This window comes from Muscardinus avellanarius, assembly GCF_963383645.1.
Source record: "Muscardinus avellanarius genome assembly, chromosome: X".
Classification (NCBI taxonomy): domain Eukaryota; kingdom Metazoa; phylum Chordata; class Mammalia; order Rodentia; family Gliridae; genus Muscardinus; species Muscardinus avellanarius.
Window position 1 is genome coordinate 12,607,791 of NC_137792.1, and position 25,836 is coordinate 12,633,626.

At 37.9% G+C, this 25,836-nt stretch overlaps 1 protein-coding gene across 1 annotated transcript in view; it reads left to right on the forward strand.

Annotated features, from left to right (window-relative positions):
• PPEF1 (protein phosphatase with EF-hand domain 1) overlaps positions 1-24,887 on the forward strand; it is a gene marked incomplete at both ends in the record, with an annotated part of 113,448 nt that extends 88,561 nt beyond the window's left edge. The window contains 7 exons of the mRNA XM_080718805.1: positions 1,814-1,954; positions 5,143-5,328; positions 7,503-7,645; positions 15,274-15,380; positions 20,528-20,712; positions 23,260-23,344; positions 24,670-24,887. Of these exons, the coding sequence (XP_080574931.1) occupies positions 1,814-1,954; positions 5,143-5,328; positions 7,503-7,645; positions 15,274-15,380; positions 20,528-20,712; positions 23,260-23,344; positions 24,670-24,887 (1,065 nt within the window). The remainder of the gene's footprint in view (positions 1-1,813; positions 1,955-5,142; positions 5,329-7,502; positions 7,646-15,273; positions 15,381-20,527; positions 20,713-23,259; positions 23,345-24,669) is intronic.
• Between the last annotated feature and the right edge of the window lie 949 nt (positions 24,888-25,836).

Consider the following 25,836-nt stretch of genomic DNA (forward strand, 5'->3'; position numbering starts at 1 on the left):
AACCTCCATCTATTGACAGAACTTTTTACCTTCCCAGAATGAAATTATAGTTATTAAACAACTCCCATTCACCGCCATGCTCCAACTGCGGTGATCAATATTTTACTTTTTGTCTCCATGAGTTTGATCAGTTGAGGTACCTCATATAAATAAAATCAAATAGTACTTTGATATGATCTTCCTTATACTTCAAATAGATCTGAATAATTATTTTTTTAAATACTTTAACCCTAAATGATCATTATTAAGTATAACAGAGTTAGAACATGAACTCATACCGAACTTCTGAGGGAAGTGGCTACAAGTTCTCTGTAAAGGTTCCACACCTAGTGAAGGGCTCTTTGGCTGGGCTTCAGAAAGTGTCCAGAATTGTTTTCCTTCTCTACTAGAGCCAAGAAGAAGCCCTCAGGCTGGGGACAAACAGGATGCCATATGGGCATGAGGACCAATAGCAGCTGTAAAGCCAAATGATGGCATATGATCCTAATGGTAAACCTTGACCATTATCTCAGACACCGATAGTTGACTTCCAACTAATCTGGGCAAGTGAGGTCTAGAGATAAAGTTGTATCTGATAGAGACAGAGGTGTGACCCTATTGCATCTTGATGTTTTGGGGTTTCTACAACTTTATACATACAGGATGGTAATATTGCTGTCATCTTCTCAGCCTTTTATTTTTAGCTTATTATAACCTCCAGACTAGATGATATGCCCTTTATATGCTCTTAAGGTCCTTGTATACTTCCTTCATAAAAGTATCCCACGATCCTAAGTAGCCTTGAAGAATACAGAGCCACACACACTTAAGAGACCATGTGGCCTTGCCTTATGAGCTGATCAGAAGTGAACTGCATGGGCTTAGGTCCAAAGGCTTCTCCAAGAATATTCTGCCCTGCCTTAGACCTGGACATTTGCTGGGGAAAGACAAGAAAGGTAGGCAAGGAACTAGCTAATTATATCCAAGGTTGAATTTCCAACCTGACCAATGAGACAAAAGTTCAGAATAAATTTCAGTTTTATTTTACAAAAATAATAGTAAGATTTCATGCCCATCCTAGGTTACAGAAGAAACTTAGTACCTATCACAGACAATCACTGAACTATGGCCACCCATGTAGCAGAAGTTGTTTAAAATTGTTTTGTATGGATGTATGGTACTACAAAGAAACAAGCATAAAATTACAGTCTCAGGTTGTAGAAGGGAACATAGAGGGATTATAGTAGTTGAAGTGCTATCAGAAAGACATTTTGTTTGCCAAAGAAATACACAGAAGCTTTGTTGTTAGTATTAGAAAACATTCTTGCTGACAGGTTGAGAGCTACACTGCATTTAGGTTGAAGGGCTTCCCAAGTTTTCAGCCTGTATTCCCTTTGAGAACTTTCTGAACAAAGATGTACTGTTCCTCATTTCTCCTGGGAAACAAAAGAAAAAGAAAAGAGATGTTTCTTAACTCCTTAAGGCCCCAGGTATAAAGGCTTCCCTATACTTAGCATCCTCAGTTTTCTGCAATATGGCCTTAGAATATGCCCAGCACCTACATATGTGCTTCTGTGATCCCTGAGGAATTCTTATGGGAGTCTTTCCCTGTAGGGCAGAGTCTCTAGTTGAAAATTTACATACAAAATTTAACAGGCCCTTTATAGACATCAATGGATTGACTTGACACAGGAGGTGGGAAAGATGAAAAAGTGACTGTGTTTTACATTGGGTTCAGGTAAAACAATATAGACAAAATTTTAACTGGCTTTGAGGTGACTATATATAGCACAATAAAAAGAGGGTTTAAATAAAGCATGAATTTATTTTGTAGATGAAATCTGTTCTGATGCCACCAGTATCACTAAAAAAATGCCATGCTGCTGACTTGAAGAGAATGAAAGCAGGTATAACTACAGCAGAGAGTTCAAATACTTCTCCTACTGACCAGTTATCAAAGCATGAGTGGGAACAGGTAGGTAATCAAAGTGTTCACCAGAATGACTGTGAAGGCATCAGCACAGAGGATGTTGTTCCTTACAATATATAGATAAAAATGACTTTACATTTTTAAACAAGCCATATCATTCTTTTCAAATTCACCTGTGTGTGTGTATACATATTTTTATTGGTGCGTTATAGTTTTACGTCATAATGTAGTTCATAGTGTCATCATTATATTTTAATATTTTTATTAAGATATAATTCACATACCGTATAACTAACCCACTACAAGTGCACAGTCAGCCAGGCATAGTGGTATACACCTGTAATCCCAATATTTTGGAGGCTGAGATAGGAGGATCACAAGTTTGAGGCCAGCCTCAGCAACTTAGCAAGGCCCTTAGTAACATACTGAAACACTGTCTCCAAACAAAAATTTTTAAAAGGACTGAGGGTGTAGCTCAGAATGCTCCTGGGTTCAATCCCCAGTACTGTAAAAATAAATGGAAAAATAAAATGTACAATATTTATAACTATACCACAATCTAATTTTAGAACATTTTTATCACCCAAAAAAGAAACCCCATCCTTATTTGCAGTCACTCCCCATCCTGTCCCCTCTTTGCCTCCACAGCCTTATGAAACCATTAATCTAATCTATATATAGATGTATATATTCTGACCAGATTATTGAAATTGACACAATGTGTGATCTTTTGTGTCTGTCATCTTTCTGCACAGCATTCTTTAGGTTCCTCCATGTGGTAGCATGGGTCAATATTTTATTTCAGTTCATCGCTGAAAATATTCTACAGTATGGGATAGATCACATTGTATTTATTCATTTATTAGTTGATGGTCATTTAGGGGGCTGTTATGAATAACACCATGATGAACATTCACGTACAAGTTTGTGTGTGTGTATACCTTTGTTTTTTCTCTAGAAGTGGAAAAGTGAAATTGCTGGTTTGATAAAGTATCTAAAACACTTTGAAAAGGTTTGAGACTGTTTTCCCAAGTGGATATACCATCTTACATTCTCACCAGCAAAATATGAGGGTTCTAATTTCTTCATTTTTTTGTTTTGCTAGCACTTGCTATTGTCTATATTTTATTTTATAAATATTTTTGTGCCGGGGATTGAAACCAAGGCCATGTATGTGCTAAGTACACACTCTACCATTGAGCTGCACTCTCAGCCCCTGTCTGTTCTTTGATTGTAGCCATCCTAGTGGGGGGGAAGTGGAATTTCATTGTGTTCTTGATTTATTTCAGATTGAAGGGATTTAAAAGTCTGACTCACAAATATATTTTTGTCAAGGTGGAAAGATAATTGTAAATACATAATCTTTCATGCAAATACTACCCAGAGACTCCTGCATCTTAGAGGATGGGTTCTTGTTGAGTGAAAAAGAGATGGTTTCTATGGAAGAAAATATTTTACTAAAAAAGGGCCTTTTACAGCATTTTCTTATTTGTGTGCTTCAGAATTAAATCTATGCTACAAACACAATCTGGGTAAACCCAGTCAAGTGAATAATTTCTATTCACAAAAGAAATACACGATCCCAGTACTACAAAGAGGGAGGGGGGAGAAATGTAGAACTCATGGAATGGATTCTGAATGAAGGAGATAATCATTTCTTAAAAGCTCTTATCTCTTCTGACTTTGAATCAAAGAAAAATGAGTGTTAGATATATTCCTTATTTCATTGATGACAACTAAGGCCTGAATAAGTGAAGTGATTTGCCCAAGATAGATAATTACTTGAAGAGGTAACTTCCTGGACAGTGTTTATTCCAGTTGAACAGAATTCCATTATAAGTACATTAAATGTGTTTAAATATCAACTATTTCATATGGCAAAGAGGGAGGAAAATACTGTAAAATTTTATTTGCATATATATTCTCTATCAGTTACTTTCATTACTATATATGTATATATAAAACATTCACATATCCATATTACTGTATAGGGTTATGTACATGTCTACTATAAGGATAATTCAAGAAGTTTTCCAGGGGGTAATTTTGGCTATAAGTCATTTGTAGACTATGTAGAAATTGACAACTTAATTTCCTCCTAACAAAACACAACTTGTGTTTTATGTTTCCTTTTTCATTATACAGCAGGTCAAATCACATCCCATACACATGAATTCATGATGTAAGATCCAGATATGACTAAAAATGCTAGTGTTATTTTTTCATAAAAGTGAGGGCTGGACATGTAGCTCTGTGGTAGAATACTTGTTTAACAAGGCCATGGTTCAATTCCTAGCACCACACACATACATATACAGCAAAGTAAAGGGGTCACATTATATTTATTTGTATGGTTGTGCCAATGTTGGAGTTTAGCAGGGAGAAAGACTCTTGGATTGACTCTTTGAATGGTTTTATTTCTTAATCATCAAAAACTGCAAGCTCAGTTTCGTTCTGTACCTGGTGCAGGGTTTCTCTTGTGCTGACCAGGTGCTGATCATTCCAGGGTGTTTTCTCCCACCAGTTATATTCTTCTCTCCACTTCATTGTCCTTTCTCCTATTTATTTCTAGCTCCCCTTCAACACTGAACCAGGTTTAGTGGCTCAACCATATCCAGCTCTCTTCTAAATACCTGATTGAAAATGTCCTTATCTAGAGGGAGGGGTGGGTGCAAAGGTGAAGGAGATGCTTTAGGGATATTTGGAATGAGCATTTTTCTCTATAATGAGAAATAATAAGAGCTTCCTCAAGCTATGTGCTCAACAGGACAAAAACTTGGGCCCAAGTTCCAAATGCATAATCTACCTCATGTCTTTGAACATATGAAAAACACCTAATGTGTGTCCCTGTGGGGAGCTACTTTCTCACCTGTGAACATGAAAGTGCAGGTTTTTCAAAAGAACTTTGTAGCTTCAACAATTTTGAACATCTACAATGAGATTTTTAAAGACAGAGAAGAAAAAGAATAATTTGTCACGGTCACTAAATATTGCTATTTTGTTCTAGTTGTTGATAAGTTGGTTATTGGAGATAATCAGAAAGGCATTGGGGTGGGTATAAGCATTAAATTATTCTGGAAAGAATGCATGGAGTAGATGAGTGTGAAACAGTTTTGGAAAAAGAATGAGAAATAGCCTGCTACCTTGTTTAATATTTTAGGCAAATAAGTTGGGAAATAGAAAGATAGACTCTTACTTGTAAGTAGCAGCCTAATTTGGTTTGTTGTTCCAAGATTATTGACATTCTGTGGAGTGACCCCAGAGGGAGAAAAGGCTGTTATCCAAACACCAGTCGAGGAGGGGGCTGCTATTTTGGACCGGACATTTCCACTAAGATTCTTAATAGATACCAGTTGAAGATGCTTATAAGATCTCATGAGTGTAAGCCCGAAGGATACGAAATCTGCCATGATGGGAGGGTAAGCTAACATTGCTGGTGACATTCTCATAGATATCCTTCTTCCAGTAATAGAATCTTCACAGAGTGTGTCTGACCTAGAAGCCCATGAGAAGGTATCTTCCTTACTACCAAACAGAAATCAGAGACTGAAGGGTTCACATAGATTGTTTGCAGGGGCCTCACTGTCCCATACCCTGAAATATTTGGTTTAGTTCATGATCTTCATTAATCCCAGAAACAGAAATTATGACATGTGGCACTAAGTAATCACATAGAAAGGCTCCATTCTTTACTAATTTTAAAACCATTGTCCTGCACAGCATAATTAATAATATGCCTTTCTGGGAGACTAAGAGAGGAGGATCACAGGTTTGAGGCCAGCCTTAGCAACTTGAGGCCCTCAGTAACTTAGCAAGACCCTGTTTCAAAATTAAAAATAAAAAAGGCCAGGGGTGGAGCTCAAAGGTAGAACTTCCCTGGCTCAAATTCCCAATACACACACACACACACACACACACACACACACACACACACACACACAGATATACACACTCATACACACATACACACACAATGTATTTTTGCCCCCAGATCATATAAAAGTCAGCAGCAACAAATCCACGTTTTTTCAAATTCCCTGTGCAGGCTAGAAAGGACAAATGGCACTTCCCTTCAAGTGACTTAATAGGCAGTCTCCTGCAATTTGCATGTTTTGGTCAGGTTTGCTGTAGCCACTAAAGTGGACTGTGTTGTGCTCCCGTGGGATCAGTGAGGCTAGAAGAGGTGAGGATTCCTCAGGAAAACCCCACCCACTTATCCTGGGATGCCTCTTTTCCTGTGGCAATTAATAAATAACAAGGAACACCAAATAGGGTAGTATTTCTTTCTTTGCTATTACTTTTCTGAACTCTATTAGTTTGTTTTAGGCTCATACTAACATTGCAAGTTGAGAGAGGGAAGTATTATGTATGTTAAATGAGAAAATAGAGAAAAGCAGTGCCTTGACTGCAGTGACATGTTCATTAAGACAGAACTGGGCCGGGTATGGTGGTGCACACCTGTAATCTCAGTACTTGAGAGGCTGAGACAGGAGGACTGCAGATTCAAAGCCAGCCTCAGCAACATAGAGAGACCCTCAGCATCTTATGAAACCTTGTTTCAAAACGAAAAATAAAAACATAGGGCTGGAGGTGTAGCTCAGTGTAGAAGGCCCCTGGGTTTCATCAGGTACCACATGCACACAAAAAAGACAAAAGAGCCTAAGCTAGGATCCTTATCACTGACAAGTACTATCTTCCCATATTCCACTGTGTTTCAAGGGCTGGTTCCTTTCAAAGATAGTGGTATCGGTCCCTTATTCCAGCCATTACTTCTCTGCCCTTAAAGCAGTGGTTTTGTGGGGACCCTGAACCCTCTAAATCACTTAGCTCCAAGCAATATAAAAAGACTGAGCTACAAGTTTTATTTTGAATGCTCAGACATTAAAAGGTAAGAAAATAAGGGATTTAAACCCTTGAACAATTATAATTTACAAAACCAAATACTTATAAATATTCTAATATCTGGCAGTAAAATTTTACATAGGAGTACAGGGCCATGCACTGGGGATAGTGAATGGATGGGTGGAAGGTGGTACTTCTGGAGATACTAGGTGAAAGCCTTTGTTTTCCTTCAATGGAATAGAAATAAATTATGTCAGATTTGGATAATTTGCAAGGATATGACTGTTTATTTTTGCTTTTTAAGAATTGAGCCAGCCAGACATTGTGGCTCACGCCTCTAATCCCGATGCTTGGGAGGTTGAGACAGGAGAATCATAGGTTTGAGGCCTCAGCAACTTAGTGCGAACTTGTTTCAAAATAAAAAAATAAGCCAGGCGTGGTGGCGCACGCTTGTAATCCCTGTGCTTGGGAGGCGGAGACAGGCGGATTGCCTGTCTTAAAGACCCTGTTTCCAAATAAAATATAAAATAGGTCTGGGAGTGTAGCCCGGAGGTAGAAGGGTTCCATCCCCAGTACCATCAAAAAATAAATAAATAAAAATAAAAATAAAATAGCACTGGGGGTATAGCTCAGAGGTAGAACACCCCTGAGTTCAATCCTCAGTATAAAAAGAGTTGAACTATTTCTGACTTTATTGAATTAACTTTTGAGAACTAATTCTATGAACCGGAATTTCTTTTTTTTAAATCAGGTTGTCACTGTATTTTCTGCTTCTAATTATTATGAAGAAGGCAGCAATCGAGGAGCTTACATCAAAATTGGTTATTGTATGAACCCACGGTTTTTTCAGTACCAAGTAACCAGTTCAACACTCCTGTGCCCACTCCACCAGAGGTGTGTATATCTGAGAATACCAAGCACTGGTATTGATGACCCAGTAGATGATCCAAGTGGCTAAGAGTAGCCATGCCAGTGACTTATGACTACTCACTGGTAGAAACAAAATGGAAAGAGTTCCAGACACCAGGTGATGAGTATACCAATATTTGATACTGAAGGGAGAATTTTCTAGCACATACATCTTTTTTAAACTCTGTTATTATCTTTTTAAAATGTTTATTGGTGCATTGTAATTTCTTTTATTTATTTATTTATTTATTTATTTATTTATTTTTTAATTGGTGCATTGTAGTTATATATCAATCACATTGGAGTACAAGACTTGAGAGGATATACAAGCACACATCATCCAATTAGCCCTCATTCAGCCCCCATCCCATTCCCCCCCTCCCTCGATCCCACGCTTGTTTGGTGATTAACTTTGATACATTGGTTTATGTACCTCCTGCGTTTTAAAGAGGCTCCATCCTCCCCTATTCCATACCCTCTAATTGGTCACCTTAGTTGCTTCACTATTGGGCCCTTTCTATAGCTCGACCTCTTCCTGTTGCCCCTTTCCTCCTAGTTATTGCTGATTAGGGGAAGCATCTGATTTATATTTTATGTGATATTTCTCTGTGCATGCCGTGTTGCAAGTACCGATCCCACTCTTGACGGCCCCAGTAGTAGCCTGGCTACCTGGTGAACTGATCCAGACCTTGCTGGCTCAAGCAGTGGCCTTGCCTCATGGGAGGCCCCGATTCTGGTCTCGCTGGCCCCGACACCAGCCTAACCCCTCAGCTGGCTCTGATCCCGGCCTCTGAGGCCCCAGTAGTGGCCTTCCCTCACGGCAGGCTCAGATGCCAGCCATTGGCCCTGGCACCGGCCTAATCTCTCGGCTGGCTCTTATCCTGGCCTCGGAGGCCCCAGCACCGGCCTTGCCCCACGGCAGGCTCTGATGCTGGCCTTGCTGGCCCTAGCACCGGCTTAACCCCTCAGCAGGCTCTGATCCCGGCCTTGGAGGCCTCATTAGCGGCCTTGCCTCACGGAAGGCTCCAATGCAGGCCGCTGGCTCCGGCACCGGCCTAACCCCTCAGCAGGCTCTTATCCTGGCTTCAGAGGTCCCTGCACTGGCCTTGCCTCTTGGAAAACTCCGATGCTGGCCTTGCTGGCTCGAACACTGGCCTAACCCCTCGGCAGGCTCCGATCCTGGCCTCGGAGGCCTCAGTAGCGGCCTTGCCTCACGGAAGGCTCTGATGCCAGCTGCTGGCCCCAGTACTGGCCTAACCCCTCAGCAGGCTCCAATCCAGGCCTCGGAGGCCCCAGCACCAGCCTTTCCTCATGGTGAACTCCAATCCTGGCCTTGCTGGCCCTGGCACCGGCCTAACCCCTTGGCAGGCTCCAATCCCGGCCTTGAAGGCCCCAGCACCGGCCTTGCCTCACGGCAGGCTCTGATCCCAGCCTCACTAACCCCAGCATCGACCTAACCTCTCAGCAGGCTCTGATCTCAGCCTCAGAGGTCCCAGTAGTGGCCTTGCCTCACGGCAGGCTCCGATGTCGGCCATTGGCCCCGGCACTGGCCCAACCCCTCAGCAGGCTCCGATCACTGTTTCAAAGCTCCAGCACCGGCCCTGCCTCACGGCAGGCTCCGATCACGGCCTTGCTGGCCCCGGCACCAGCCTAACCCCTCGACAGGCTCCGATCCTGGCCTCACTGGCCCCAGCACCGGCCTAACTCCTCGGCAGGCTCCGATCCCGGCCTCAGAGGCTCCAGCACCAGCCTTGCCTCATGGCAGGCTCCAATCCCAGCTTTGCTGTGTCTGTCGCCGGCCTCACCCCTCGACAGGCTCCAATCCGAACACCCTCTTCACCCAACCAATTGTCCCACATTCTCGAGGGTGAGTGGTGGTAACATTCTGCCTCTGGGGTTATTATTTCTTTTTCTTTTTTAATTGGTGCACTGTATTCATACATCATAGTAGGATACATACTTTTGTAGACATACATGCACACTTTTCCCAGTCAGCCCCCACCCAATCCCCACCCCATTCTCTCCCTATCCCTCCCTCCCATGCTTGGCTTAGTAGTTGACATCTAGTATTATGGCAATTTATCTAAAATTAAAAATGATAATCTCACATAACAGTTTCATTTGTCTGATACCAAGCTTTTGATGACTTAAAGATAACATTTCAATATTTCTTTTTGCTTTCTTTCTTACCAGAGAATATTTTTTTCTATTTTTTAGGTGAAACTATCATATATTTATATATTTATTTTTCAGAAAAAAATCTATCCTAATATGGAATATGGACTCTAGGTACCCAAAACGATCTTGAAAAAGTACAAAGCTAGAAGATATATATTTTCTGATTTCAAACCATATAAAGCTACAATAATTGAAACAGTGTAGTACTATTCTAAAGGCAGATATATAAACCATTGGAGTTAAATAAAAGCCTAGAGCTAAATTCTTCCCTATATTGTCACGTTATTTTTGACAAGGTTTCCACGAACATTTGGTGGTGGAAATATTAATCTTTTAACTAAATATTGTTAAAAAATAATAATTACATGGAAAAGAATAAAATTGGACCCTTACCTTATTTGCTCCTCTATAGGATCTCCTTCATCTAGAGTTCCTCCTGTGACACATTTCTCCCTAGCAAACTAAAATATGTGAGTTTAAATTTGTAAGAATTTTTCAACTATTCTGAGACTTTTGCATTTTCATATGAATTTTAAAATCAGCTTGTCACCTTGCAAAAAATGTCAATGGAATTTTAGAAGGGAACATGTTGAATCTACAGGTCAATTTGAAGTCTATTGCCATCATAACAAAACTGTCTTCCAGTCAATCTGTGATCATGGAATATTTTTCTATTTATTTAGATCTTTAATTTCTTTCAACAGTGTTTTATACTTTTCGGTGTACAGTATATAAGTCTTAGACTTACTCTATTAAATTTATTTTATTATCTTGGTAAGAAGTTTTCTTAATTTATTTGTTTCTAGTATGCAAACATATAACTTTTTTTTTCAGTACCAAGGATTGAACCCAGGGGAATTCTACCTCATTTTTTACAAATGTTTGTTTTGAGCAAGATCCTCCTAGGTTGCTGAGAGTCTTGTTAAGTTGCCAAAGCTGGTCTTAAACCTGAGATCCTCTTGTCTCAGCCTCTCATGTACTAGAATTACAGCCATGTGCCACAACACCTGGATATAACTGAATTTTTATATTAATCTTGTATTGTGTAATCTTTTTTTCAGTTCTGGGGATGGAATCCAGAGGCATTCTACCTCTGAGCTACACCCCCAGCCCTATTTTTTAATCTTTATTTTGAAACAGGGTCTCACTGAACAGTTGCAAAGGGCCTCACTAAGTAGCTGAGGCTGGCCGTGAACTGTGATCCTCCTTTCTCAGACTTCCAAATTCTGGGATTACAAAAGTGCACCCCTGTGCCTGGCTCATATTGTATAATCTTGATGAACTTGTTTATTAGTTTTAATGCTTTTAAGTGAATTTCTTGAGATTTTCTATGTACAAGATAACTATATATTAACAGAGACAGTTTCCGAACACTTTTCTTTTCCTTGCCCACTTGCTCTGACTAGAACCTCCAATACAATGTTGAATAAGACTGGTGAGAATAGATATCCTTGTCTTGCTCCCAGTGTCATGTGGGATGCATTGTTTTGTTATTATAGTTAAGTATGATGTTAGCTATGTATTTTTGTATATGTAACTCATCAGGACAAGGAAGTTTCCTTCTATGCCTAGTTTGTTGAGTGTTTTATCATAAGAGTGTTGGATTTTGTCAAATACTCTTTTTCTGTATCTATTGAGATGATTATGTGGTTCTATCCTCGTTCTAGTAATATAGGTTATTACAGTCATTGATTTCAGATAGTAGACAAAGCTTGCATTCCTGCCATATAGCTCACTTGCTCATGGTTGGTATTAATTCTGCTTTTAATGTTTGTTGGAATTTACCAGTGAAGCCATCTGGCTCTGGGATTTTCTTGGTGAGTCGTTTGATTACTTATTCAGTCTTTTTACTTGTTACAGGCCTGTTCAGTTTTTATAATTCTTCTAGGTTAGGTAGTTTGTATTTTTCTAGGAATTTGTTAATTTCATCTAGATTGTCTCATTTGTTAGTGAATATCTGTTCATAGTATTCCTTTATACCTTTTTTTCTGTACAATCAGTAGTGACATCCCCCCCCCTTTTTTTTGCAGTACTGGGAATGAAACTCAGGGGCATTCTACCCCAGCCCTATTTTTTTTAGTCTTTTTATTTTATTTATTTATTTATTTATTTTTGTACTACTGGGGATGGAACTCAGGGGCATTCTACCTTTGAACTACACCCATCAGCCCTATTTTTTATTCTTTATTTTGAAACAGTGTCTCACTGAGTTGCAAAGGGCCTCACTAAGTAGTAGTGGAGGCTGTCTGCGAACCACATTCCTCCTGTCTCAGCCTCCCGAATGCCTGATGACAAGCATGCACCACCATGCCCAGCTCCCAACTTTCAGTTCTGATTTTAGAAATTTGATTCTTTTATTTTCTGGGGGGAAATCTAAAGATTTATCAATTTTTTATGTTTTCAAAGAGCCAAAATTTTTAATTTGTTGATTTTCTCTGTTGCTTTTCTACTTTATATTTCATTTCTTTCTGTTATATTCATTATTCTCTCCTTTCTGCTTACAATGGGTTTGGTTTACTCTATTATCCAGTTTTAAGGTGGGAGATTATTTTATTGATTTGAATGAGATCTTTCCTTTTATAGGTATTTATAGGCATAAATATAGGTATATCTAACTATATAGGTTTAGTAGCTATAATATAGGTGTTTATAGCTATAAATGAATAGCTATTTATACCTACAATACATTTGTAGCTATAAATCTTAAGATATTTTTAAGGATTTATAACTATAATCTTTCTTTAAGCACTGCTTTAATTGTAATCCCATATGTTTGGCTTTGTTGTGTTTTCATTTTTATTCATCATGAAGTATTTTCTAATTTCCTGAGTTTTTATTATTTATGGTATAGGAGATTGAACCCAGGGGCATTCTACCTCTAAGCTACATACCTAACCCTTTTTAAATTTTTTTTGTTTTGAAACAGGGTCTTGATAGTTTACTGAGTCTTACTAGGTTGCTGAGGCTGTCCTTGAACCTGTGATCCTCCTGTCTCAGTCTCCCAAGAACTGGGATTACAGGTTTGTGCCTACCATACCTAGATTTTTGCATTTATTTTTCCTTTTTCTCTTCATCCCCTTCCTCTTCCTCCTCCTCTCCTTTTTGGTGTGGTAGGGATGGAATCCACATGCTAGGTAAGCATTGTATCACTGAGCTTTATCTTCAGCCCATGAGTTCTCCTTTGATGCATTTGTTCTTTAGGACTGTGTTGTTTAATTTCTTCACATTTATAAATTTCTTCTATGTTTATTATTAATTTCTAATTTATCTTGTGGTCAGGAAAGATAATTTGTATGATTTTTTTGTGTGGTGCTAGGGACTGAACCGAGGCACATTTTACCTCTGAGCTAAACCCCAGCCAGCCCTACTATATTTTTTGTTTTGAAGCAGCGCCTCACTAAATTGCCGAGGACCTCGCTAAAATACTGAGGCTAGCTGCAAACCCATGATCCTCCTGTCTTAGCCTCCCAAGTACTGGTATTGACAGGTGTTCTCCACTATTCCCTGCTTACTTTGTGTGTTGTTCCTTTTTAAATCTGTTAAGATTTATCATTATGGCACAAGGGTCTGTTGTGGAAATTGTTCCACACGTGCTTTAAAATGATGTACACCACTCAGTTGTTGAATGAAGTGTTTTATACGTATCTATTAGGTCTAGTTGGTTTAGAGCACTGTTCAAGTCCTCTATCTTGGTTGATTTGCCTCCTTTCTGTTCTGTGCATTATTTAGAGTGTTAAAGTGCCCAACTATTATTGTTGTCTAGTTTTTTCTTCAATTCCGTCAGGTTTTTGTTTTTGTTTTGTTTTTGTTTCATATAGTTTTGGGCTCTCTTATTAGGTTCATATATGCTTATAATTGTTTTTTCATCTTGATTGACTACTTTATCATGATGAAATAACCTTCTGTAGTGACAGTTTTTGTTCTAAAGTCTATTTTCTCTTCTGCTAGTATGGTTACTCTAGCCCTCATGGTTGTTGTTTGCCTGGTATTTCTTTATCCTTTTTCTTTGAAACTTAAGTGTGTTTCCTTTACAAAATATATACTTCTTAAACCATCTTTTGTTTTATTTAAATCAGACTCACAATCTTTGCCTTTTGATTTGATTGATCTATTCACATGTGATGGTATTGAGATGATTGCATTTACATCTGCCGTTTTCTTTTTTAAAATATCGCCAATCTATATGTAGCACTTCATATCCATGAATTCCATATTTAGGGAAACATTTTTTTAAAAGCCAGATGTGGTGACACATGCCTGTAATCTCAGTATTTGGGAGGCTGAGACAGGAGGATAGCAGGTTTGAGGCCAGCCTCAGTAACTTAGTGAGACCTGTTTTAGCGCACCCCTGAGTTCAATCCCCAGTACTCTATACATAAAAGGAAAGCAGCTAAAAATATTATTCTATACATGTGCAATCTCTTTTCCTTGTCATTATCACTAACAGTATAGTATAACAACTATTTACATGGAATTTACTTTAAATTAGGTATTGTAAATAATCTGGGATTATTTAAAGTATATGAAAGGATGTTCATAGGTTATGTGGAAACAGTATATTATTTTGTATAGCAATTTGAGTATCCATGGGGAATTCTGGAGCCTATTTACCAGGAATACCAAGAAACAAGTATATATCTTCTATTTTTGTTCCTCTCTTCCTCTTTTATTTCCAAACTATTTTTTGTAACTGGTCTGAGGTTATAGACTTAAGTCCAGATTGTTAGCTAACTGTGCTAACACCATTTAAAAATCGCCCTTTTTAGCTAGGCAAGATGGCACACACCTGGAATCTCAGTTCTAGAGAGGATGAGACAGAAGTATCATAGGTTTGAGGCCAGTCCCAACAACGTAGTGAGACCCTCAGCAACTTAATGAGACCCTGATTCAAAATAAAAAGTAAAAAGTGTTGGGAGTATAGCTCGGAGGTAGAATGCCTCTGGCTTCAATTCCCAACGTGAAAAAAAAAAAAAGGTCCTTTTCTACTGAATGGTACTACTTCTCTTGCTATGTTATTCCCATATATAGTTGGATATACTTAAGAAATTATGTTCTACTCATGTGTATATCTTTTCTTGTATCAATACCTATTGTTTTGTTTCAGTGACTTAATTTCAATATTTGGTACAGCAAGTACTTTTTGTCTTGATTCCTTTTCAAATAATTGTTCATGTGAATCTTTGAAGTCCAAAAGAAAAAAACATTTCTAATTCTTCTAAATTTTTACAGAGTCCACACACACACACACACACACACACACACACACACACACACGAGCGCACACAAATATATACACGTGCATACATTCACTATCTAGTAAAAGTATGTGTAAATTGGGCAATTCAATTAAACTGGAAACTATACGTGCTAATGTGGCACATTAAAATGAAACAGGATTGTTTAAATAACTCTCACCTATTGTTTTCTTCACCTAGGGTTTTTGCTATGGAAAGCAGTGCTGTCAAGATACTGAAAGAGAGAATGTTTTCACGAAAATCTGATCTCATTCATGCTTTCCGACTTCGAGACCATAGTAGATCAGGTAATAAAATGATATAATGCTTACCATTTCTTAACCTTATGAGGTTACCTACATATTAGTATTCATTTTCTTTGCTTCCTTGGGATTTTAGTTCCCTGTTTTTGATGGAAAGGAATAATAGAAAAAAAAGTAAAATGTTATTCACTCAGAAATAGGCTTATATATTCTCAATAAGCTTCTTTTGACTTATTACAATAACAAAGTTAAAGACAGATCAATAGCTGCAAAAGAAGCCAGAAGATAGTGGAGTCACATATACAATTCATTGAAATTTAAATTTAGAAAAATACCATTTTAACAAAGTTGGGAAAATTCTATTAAATAGTTGCCCTATCAAATAGTTGGGCATGGTGATTCATGCCTGTAATTCCAGTACTTGGGAGGTTAAGACAGGAGGAACTCAATTTCACAGCCAGCCTCAGAACTTAATGAGGCCATCCACAACTTAGTGAGATCCCATTTCAAAATAAAAAATAAAATAGGGCTGGGTAGACTGTCCCTGTTTTTAACCCCCCAGTACCACACACACAAAAATTAAAATAGACTTTAAGAAAACATATATTGCTAGAAAGAAAAGAATATTTCATAATGATAAAATAATTTGCCAATTGAATTCATTGTAAATGTATATGCAACTATTAATATGCCCTCAAAATATGTAAAATGATACCTAACAAAACAATAAATAAAAGTAGAAAAATTCACCATCATGATGGGAGATTTTATTACTCCTCCCTTAAAATAAAAAAAAAGAATAGATAGACAAAAGCTTAGCATATTTTCCCTTTAGGGAAACATGTATAGAAAGCTGCACTCAATATTTCAAAATACATTTTCTTGTCAAGCACAATAGAACATTTATAAAATTTGACCATAAACTGGAACACAAGGCACATCTCAACAGATTGTTGAGGATTAGAAACATTATAGAATAAATGAATTCCTTGACATAGTGCTCAATAACATAATCTAGCCATAAAATACTCTTTGGGCTTGAAAATGAGAAACGTATTACTCAATAAACCTTGGGTTAAAGAGGGAATCACAGAGGAAATTAGAATAATGAAAATGAATGATAATGAAAATACAACATAGAAACACTTACAGAATACAAATTAGGCATCAGAAACCTTTAATGCATATATTCTAAAAGATGAAACAGAGCAGCAAAGTAAAAAATAGTTCTTTGAAGAAACTGGTGATGTTGATTTACCTCTGGTAAGAAAGAAAGAGACAGAGACGTGTGAGCAAAAGAGTACATGAGTGTGAGCACAATTAACCAATGCTCAGATTGTATGAGGTATTACTTCAGACTTTATAAATATTAAAATGATAATAAGATGTATTATAAAAATTATTATGTTAATGAATTCAAGCTTTAAAGCAAATTAACACATTCCTAAAACATACATGTCTATACACACATTCACATAATACTACAATTACACAAAAGTAAAAAGTAAATCAATAATTATATAACTATTAAAGAAGTTGGACTTGAAATTTTAAAACTTTCCACATAGAAAACTCTGCTCTCAAACACCTTAATTAATCATTGCAATATTCATTTAAGAAAGAAATAAAATAAGTCTTATATAAACTCTTTCACAGAATAGAAATAGATGGAACATTGCCCAGATTATTTTAGCAGGTCATCATAACCTTGATACCAAAACTTAACAAGAATATTATCAAAAAGGAAAGTTAAAGACTATTCTCATTGATAAATTTAGATGAAATTAATCTTAAATGAAAAATTAGCCAACCAAGTTTGTTTTTGTCTAGGAATTCTAGGGATTCTAAGTTTTTTAAACATTTGAAAATCAATTAATGTAATTCACCACCTTAACAAAATTAATCATATGATCTTCTCAAAAGAAGAGAATAATTGATTTATTTTATCCTGGTTTCATGGTTTGAAATAGCATTTAGAAAACTAAGACTATAAGTGAACTTCTCTAATCTTATAAAGAATATCTATTGAAGCCTATAACAAATATCATGCATAATAGAGAAATATTGGGAATAAGAGTAAGATGTTGTAGTAGGCTGAACAATGCCCTGCCTACCCCATATGTCCACATCCTAATCACCTAATCTGTGGATGGCAACTTATATGGCAAAAGGGGCATTTCAGATGTAATTAACTTCAAATGAAAGCTTGACCTGGGGAGATTATTCTGCATTATTCAACTGAGCCTGATGCAATCAGAGTGGTCTTTTAAACAGGTATATAGGAGGAGGAGGCTGAGACAGAATGGAAGGTGATATGATGATAGAAGTAAATTCTAAAATAACACCTTTTGAAGATGAAAGAAAGGACTCTCAGCCAAGGAATATAGGTAGCCACTAGAAGCTGAGAATGGCAAGGAAACAGATCTTCCCCTCAAAGCCTATAGAAGGAGCCAGCCTTGCTAACACCTTCATTTTTGCCCAGTGAAGCTGACTTCAGACATCTGACCTCCAGAACTGTAAGAGAATGCATTGGTGTTTTTTTTAACCACTAAACCTGTGGTCATTTGTTGCAGAACCAATAGGAAACCAATACAGATGCACACTACCAAAACATCTGTTCAACATTGTACTGTAGGGATGCTAGCCAGTGCAATAAGAGAAATTAAAGAATTAAAATAAGAGTTGGGCATGGTGGCACACATTTATCTTCCCAGTAGTTGGGAGGCTGAGACAGGAGTATCAAAGGTTTGTGGCCAGCCACAGCTACTTGGTAATGTCCTCCGCAACTTAGTGAGATTCTGTTCCAAAATAAAGAATAAAAAATAAAGGGCTGAGGATGCAGCTCGGAGGTAGAATGCCTCTGGATTCAATTCCCAGTATCTCAAAAAAAAAAAAAAGAATTAAAATAAGAAGTAAAAATGAAGAAATAAAACTAACACTGTATATAAACAGCATGAATTAGTATATAGGATCCAAAGGAATCCACAGAAAAATTATTAGAATTATTAAGTGAATTTAGCTGGACATGATAGCTCACACATGTAATCTGAGTCTTGCAAGGTTGATTCAGGAGGATTGCAGGTTCTCAGCTAGCCTCAGGAATTTAGCAAGACCCTCCATAATCTAGTGAGGCCCTGTTTCAAAATGAAAAAATAAAATGAAATAAGTCTGGGCGTGTAACTCAAAGGTAAAATATCCCTGGGTTCAATCCCCAGTTATGCAAAAAAAAAGAAGAATTCTATCATTGTTAAACACAAGTCAATATACAAAATTTGATTATATTTTCATATACTAACATATCGATCAGAGTCTACTTAGGATACAGAAACCACATCAGTAATTGGAACAGGAAAATTTAATATAATTACTAAGTGTAAAGGTAACTAACTACTAAAATAGATAAAAGAGAACTCTAAAAAATACAGGAGCCAGGCATGGTGGTGCACACCTGAAATCCCAGTACTTGGAAGGCTAAGAAAGGAGGATCATAGGTTGGGGGCCAGCACACAGTAACTTAGTAAGACCTTGTTTCAAAATAAAAATAAAATAGTGCTGGGGGTATAGCTCAGAGATAGAACACCCTGGGTTCAATCCCTAGTATCACACATATGCAAATACTCAAAACAATAACAACAACCAGGAATAACAAGTGTAGTGAGGCGCTATCATCGCTGAGTCTAAGAGAGGACATAGTCAAGGAAGGAACAAACTTAGAAGAATGCTAACCTAGACAGAGATTTAGACTTCATTAAAGAATCTGTGGCTGTGGCCCACTGGAGAGGGCAGCTGTTTACTGTTAGGCCTTCATTTGGAGTTGGTCTCTAGCTAGTAGGCTAAGACTGGAGAGGATGGAGCCCCCCCACTGAGGTGCCAATGAAATTCACTGAGTGAGTGCCACTGCCTTCTCCACGCACCATTAAGACAAAATATTGGAAAAAACATTTGAAATATTCAAAAGATTGTTTGTCTTGGACATATATAGACTTTTTTCCTTGTCATTTCCTAAACAATACACTCTAATGACTATTTCCATAGCATTTACATTGTATTAGGCATTAGATGCAAATGCTCTGTCATTTTAGATAAAGGTGTTGAACATCTGTGGATGTTTGTACCCATAGAGGGTTCTGGAAACACTCCCCCATGGATATTGAATGATAACTGTGTATATCAAAAGCCCTAAAAATCTGCATACCCTTTGAACTTGCAATTCAACTTCTAGGAATGGTCCTAATGACATAATAGAATAGTAGTTTTGTAGTCATTAAAATGATGATGTAGATCTATATTTCTTAGCATGGATGGATATCTGTGACTTATAAGTAAAAAACAGATTAGAGTAAATGTATGTATATGTGTGTTTTGCCATGTGCAATAAATGTGTTATAAAATACATGCTAGAGTACAATGGATTTTAAGAAAGAAACTACATTTATGTATAAACATATATTTCTATATATAGAAAAAAGACTAGAAGTAATAACCTTTTGTTTATTCAAAATCATTTAAAATAATTATATCTTGCCAGCCGTGGTGGTGCACGCTTGTAATCCCTGCATTTGTGAGGCGTAGACTGGAGGGTTGCAATTCACAGACAGCCTCAGCTACTGAGCGAGGCCCTTCGCAACTCAGTGAGACCCTGTTTCAAAAAATAAAATGACTAAAAAATAGGACTGAGGGTATAGCTCAGAGGTAGAATGCCCCTGGCTTCCATTTCTAGTACCACAAAAAAGTAATTAATGAAATTAAATATTCATACCTTTAATAATCAGAAAAATATTTATATGTTGAAAAATTACATACAATGTTAAGGTAAAACATATTAACTAGGAAAATAGATAAGCATATGCTAAAATATTAAATAAAAGTAAATATTTTATCCTTTACATTTTTGCATGTATTCCAATCTTCTATAAGCATAACTTATGTTGTTAATCAGAAAATGGAAAAACATCTAATAACCAAGTATGTTTTCTTACATATGACAGTAAGGCAAGATCTGTGGAACATGAAAAACTATCCTTAGGTTTTTGTCCCTTGAGGTTCTGGGCTTGGTAGGATAGATATTGAAGGAAACTTAAAGGCCCCCACAACTCAAAGCCCCAGACTGCCAAGGTGCTCGCATCATTTTGTCAAATTATTAACATATTACATTGGCTTTTTGTTGTTGTTGTTGTTGTTGTTGTTGTTAGGCAAAATTTCAATAGCCCAGTGGGCTTTTTCCATGGAAAGTATTTTGGGCCTGAATTTGCCATGGAGATCCCTGAGTTCACATCTGGTAAATATAGACAAAGATGGTAATGTTGACTACATGTCCTGCTTCAGGGATGTACACATTGAAAAACCCGTGAAAGATGCAAGTGACACATGTTCCCAGGTAAAATTTGATTAAGTACCTTAGTTCTTTGAAAAGTTGAAAATGGAATCATCTAAAGGATATGAGTGGAAGCCTCAGAAAAGGCCAAAGGGGATTTTGCCAGTTAGAGTGTGTTCTGTTCAGGAAATGTGTACATCCTAAAGATAAACAAAGCTGGGTATTGTGACACAAACATGTGATCCATCATTTGGAAGGCTGACATAGGAGGATTACAGGTTTGGGGCCAGCCTCAGCCACTTAGTAAGACTATTTAAAAAAATAAATAGCGCCGGGCGTGGTGGCGCACGCTTGTAATCCCTGCGCTTGGGAGGCGGAGACAGGAGGATCGCGCAGGTTCAAAGTCAGCCGCACTGGCTTAAGAGACCCTGTTTCCAAATAAAAAGTATAAAATAGGTCTGGGAGTGTAGCCCAGAGACAGAAGGGCTTCCAGGAACCCCAGTTCCACCAAAAAAAAAAAAAATACACTTGCCCAGTTTTTGATTGGGTTATTTGTTTTCTTAGTGCTGAGTTTCTTGAGTTCTCTGTATAGTCTAGATATTAGTCCTCTATCGGAGGAGTACCTGGCAAAAATTTTCTCTCATTCTCTTGGCTCTCAGTTGAGGTTCTTGATAGTTTCCATTGCTGTACAGAAGCTCTTCAGCAGCATGTAATCCCATGTATTGATTCACCTTTTAGTTTCTTGTGCCTTTGGGGTCTTAGTCACAAAAAATAAGAAAGTGTATGCTTTCCCTAATATGTGAAAGCTAGGGAGAAATGTGTCACAGGAGGAACTCTAGATGAAGGAGATTCTATAGATGAACAATAAGGCGACCTAACTGAGGGGATGGGAGGGTGAAGAGGGAAACTCTCTAAACCACATGATATACTTAAACAAACATATCAAAGTCTATCACTAAGCCAAGCATGGGAAGGAGGGATGGGAAGGGAATGGGGTGGGGATTGTATAAGGGCTAATTGAGTGATGTGTGCATGTATGTCTACACAAGTTTTTTATCCCATTAAGATGTATGACTACAATGCACCAATAAAAATAAATAAATAATAAATAAATACAGCCAGCCTTGGTGGTACATGCTTCTAATCCCAGTGTTGGGAGGCTGAGACAGGAGGATCACAGGTTTTCAACCAGCCTCAGCTACTTAGTGAGGCCCACTGCATTTAGTGAGACCCTGTTTCAAAATAAATAATAAAAAATAGGTCTGGGAGTGTCACTCAAAGATAGAATGATCCTGGGTTCAATCCCCAGTAGTACCATAGGGGAAAAAATACAGTTTTAAAAAGGACTAGGGGTATAGCTGGGAGGTAGACTTACCCTGGGTTAAACTTCCAGTGCAAAAATTAAAAAATAAAGACAAACATAAAGAATAAAATGCTTCAGCAAGCAAATCCCTATCAAGTATGGGATTCTTCTTTGAAGAAGTGCTGTCCAGTAGAATGGCAAATATGATATCTATTATTTCATGAAACCAACCACTTAATATTTAACATATTCCTAACCATGTACAGACTTGCTGACATGACCCATGATATGCCTTACAGAATTTTAAAATGTAGCTGAGTGCAGTGGTACACACCTGTAATTTCAGTACTTGGGAGGCTGAGACAGGAGGATCACAAGTTTGAGGTTAGCCTTGGCAACTTAGCAAGCCCATCAAGTTAGCAAGACCCTATTTCAAGATAAAAAGGGCTAGGGACATATCTCAGGGGTTAAATGCCCCTAGTAGAATTCTCCAGTACAAAAAATTATAATAATTTTAATGTAAACTCCCTTATATTGGGAATATCCCAATAGGACATATCAGATCCTAGCTCTTATTAGTTAACAATTCATTGGCAAGTTATAACATTGAACTGACTTGAACTAGGACTTAGGTGATTGCAGATAAAGTAAGAAGAATCCGGAGAAGGGAAGCAGTTTTTCATGATGACTAAGATCATAGGCCTTGGCTTCAGGGAGCTGAAATTCAAATCTCACTTGATAGCTGTGTGATCTTAGAGAAAGTTCCTTTCTCTGTTTTCTAATCTGTAAAATAGACATAATATTAATTCTATTCTTATTCCTTAGGGTTGTTGAGGACTAAATAAAATTGTTCACATAAAGCTTAGATCGACAGATATGCTGCCTTATTCTCTTTGCTCCCCTAAGGAACACAAGAGCACGGTCTTTTATCTAATTGTAGATGGTTGGGACAAGGAAAATTGCTTTTTCAAATGACTATTTAAATAGATAATGTGAATGGTGATAATGTACTGTATTTTTGTTAAATTTTCTAAAAGCAATCTATCATTGCCGGGCATGGTGGCACATACTTGTAATCCTAGTGCTTGGGAGGCTGAGACAAGATCACAGGTTCAAAGCCAGCCTCGGCAATCTAGTGAGGCTCTCAGCAACCTAGTAAGACTCTGTTTCCAAATAAGAAAGAAAATTGGCCTGGAAGTATAGCTTGGAGGTAGAATACCCCTGAGTTAAATCCCTAGTACCACACAAAATAATGTATTTTGTCATTAATTCAATATGCTTTAACATTTAGAAAATCTTTATTTTAGGCTAAGTCTACTCTAATTGAAACGCTGTGTAGATACCGATCTGACCTACAAATCATATTTAACATCATTGATTCGGATCACTCAGGTAAATGAGCTTTGAATAGTTCAGTAGTAATAGAAAGAAATATTAGCCTGTTTCTCCAGAATCAGAACTCTGTTTTTATCTATTTTATTCTTCATCTAATCCTGATGAAACTAGAGGGAAAAAACTCATGTTTAATATTATTATTTTAGTTGGACCATAAACTCTGTATTCAAGACCATAGAGTTCTACAGAAGTCTATGTAGCCATTGGTCAAACTCAAAAATGCTCCTTTTATAAGTCACTGGCACAGTTGAAAAGATAATTCACTTTCCATTTTAATATTTTACTTATTCTGGCAATAAAAATTATTCCTAGAGTTCTGATTCTGTTTGGGGGACTAAAAGCTTTGACAACTCATTTTGGGGATATACCTCAGTGCTCAAGTGCTTGCTTCACACGTGAGAGGACCTGGGGGTTCAATCCCCAACACTGAAAAAAAATGTTTCCTGGGTACAGTGTTGTACGCCTATAATCTCAGCTTCTCAGAAGGCTGAGGCAGGAGAATTAGAAGTTCAAGTCCAGCCTGAACAACTTAGAAAGACTCTGTCCTAAAATTTAAAAAAGAGTTGAAGATGTAACTCAGTGGTAGAGCACCCCTGGGTTTAATCCCCACTACTATGTACAGACACACACACACATACATGCACGCACACCCCACATACATGAATACAAACCCTTATTTTCCATTCCACTTCAATACACATTTATTTTAAATGTAAAAATCAGGTATCAGGACTGGCAATATAGCTCAGTGGTAGAGCATTTGCCTAACATACACAAAGCCCTGGGTTCAATTTCCAGCACCAAACACACACACACACACACACACACACACACACACACACTCATCTATTCCCCTACTAAAAAGACCTTTGGACACCCCCCAAAAATCAATACTCTACCCCTGAAAGTAAATGGCCATAAAAAGCTCAACATCATTTTTTCTATCCTCTTATTAACTCCCAGGATTATTAACTTACCTCTTTGGTTCCATGCTGCTGTCCTCTCTTCCTTCTTTTCATGTCCCTCATGAATTTTAGTTCTTGTCATTTCTGGGCCACATTTAGTCGCATAGTCCACATCCCCTCACTGTTTCTTCACTGCTTACTCATTCTGGCTTTAAAATAATTTGGAAACCATGTGGTAGTTGAAAAGGACAATATTGCTTCTTACCTTCATAGCCTCCCTCTTCTATTTTCTTTAGGGTTTTGATGGTCAGGCATATTACTGAGTTTCTAATTGGGACTATTTCAATCAGCGTGGCTTCCCCGCCCTTGACTGGGTCTTAAAATGAACACTCACCATGTTCTCCCATATTCTTTCAGGCCTGATTTCCATGGAAGAATTTCGTGCCATGTGGAAACTCTTTTGTTCTCACTACAATGTCGACATTGATGAGTCACAAGTTGATGAGCTCACCAATATAATGGACTTAAACAAAGATGGAAGCATCGATTTCAATGAGTTCTTAGAGGCTTTCCATGTAGTGCATAAATATGAGAAAATGCACAAATCAGACAACAAGATTGCTGCCTTGCGGTGAAGACCACTCTTAGGCTCCTTGCTAAACAACTAAGCACAAACCACCATCTTTCCAGGACCCTTGAAGTTCATAGTCACTACCAGAAAAGTAGACCCCAACTCACACAACAAGCAAATGCACAGTATGGCTGTTGGAAGTCCTTAGCAAACTGCAATTGGTACAACGAGGTTAAATCTCAGCTAATAGGGTTTGCCTCTACTGTTAGAACTCACATATTGCCTAGGGTTGGTCTCCTGGATGCCACCTAATTCAGGGACCAGAGCAGTTTGGAAACATACTGAAAGGAAAACACAGAGCATCCAAGAAAATCGTAAAGTGCAACAACTATGAGTGACTAGGGGATGGTATAAGGAATGCCAGACTACTAATGCAATAAATGGTTTCCATCCTTAAACTGTAATCTTTTTTGGGGGAGAGTCTGTAAATCAGTGATCATGAATTGTGGCGGAGCCACCCCTCAGAGATGAAGCCATATCTTATTATTGAGGAAGAAAGTATTTTTATGTCCATTGAATTTACAAAAATAATACTTAAGATTAAGCTCTATAATCAATATGGTTATGTGGTTTAACACCTTCATTGATAAGGCAGGGACATTTTTTCTACTTCTTCCCTCCCTCCCACCCTCCCTTCTTTGCTTTCTTCCTCCTCCTCTTCTGCCTCCTCCTCCCTCCTCCTCCCTTCTTCCCTCCTTCTTCCTCCTCCTCCTCCTCCTTCTTCTTCTTGGCAGGGACTTTTTTTCTACTTCCCACCCTCCCTTCCTCTCCCTCCTCCTCCTCCTCCTCCTCCTCCTCCTCCTCTTCCTCCTCTTCTTCCTCCTCTTCTTCCTCCTTCTTTTTTTGGTCCTAGGGATTGAACCCAGGGGCATTCTACCTTCCAGTCATACTCTTCAGCCATCTTTAATTTATTTTTTTTTAATTTTGAAATAGAGTCTTGCTAAGCTTCTGAG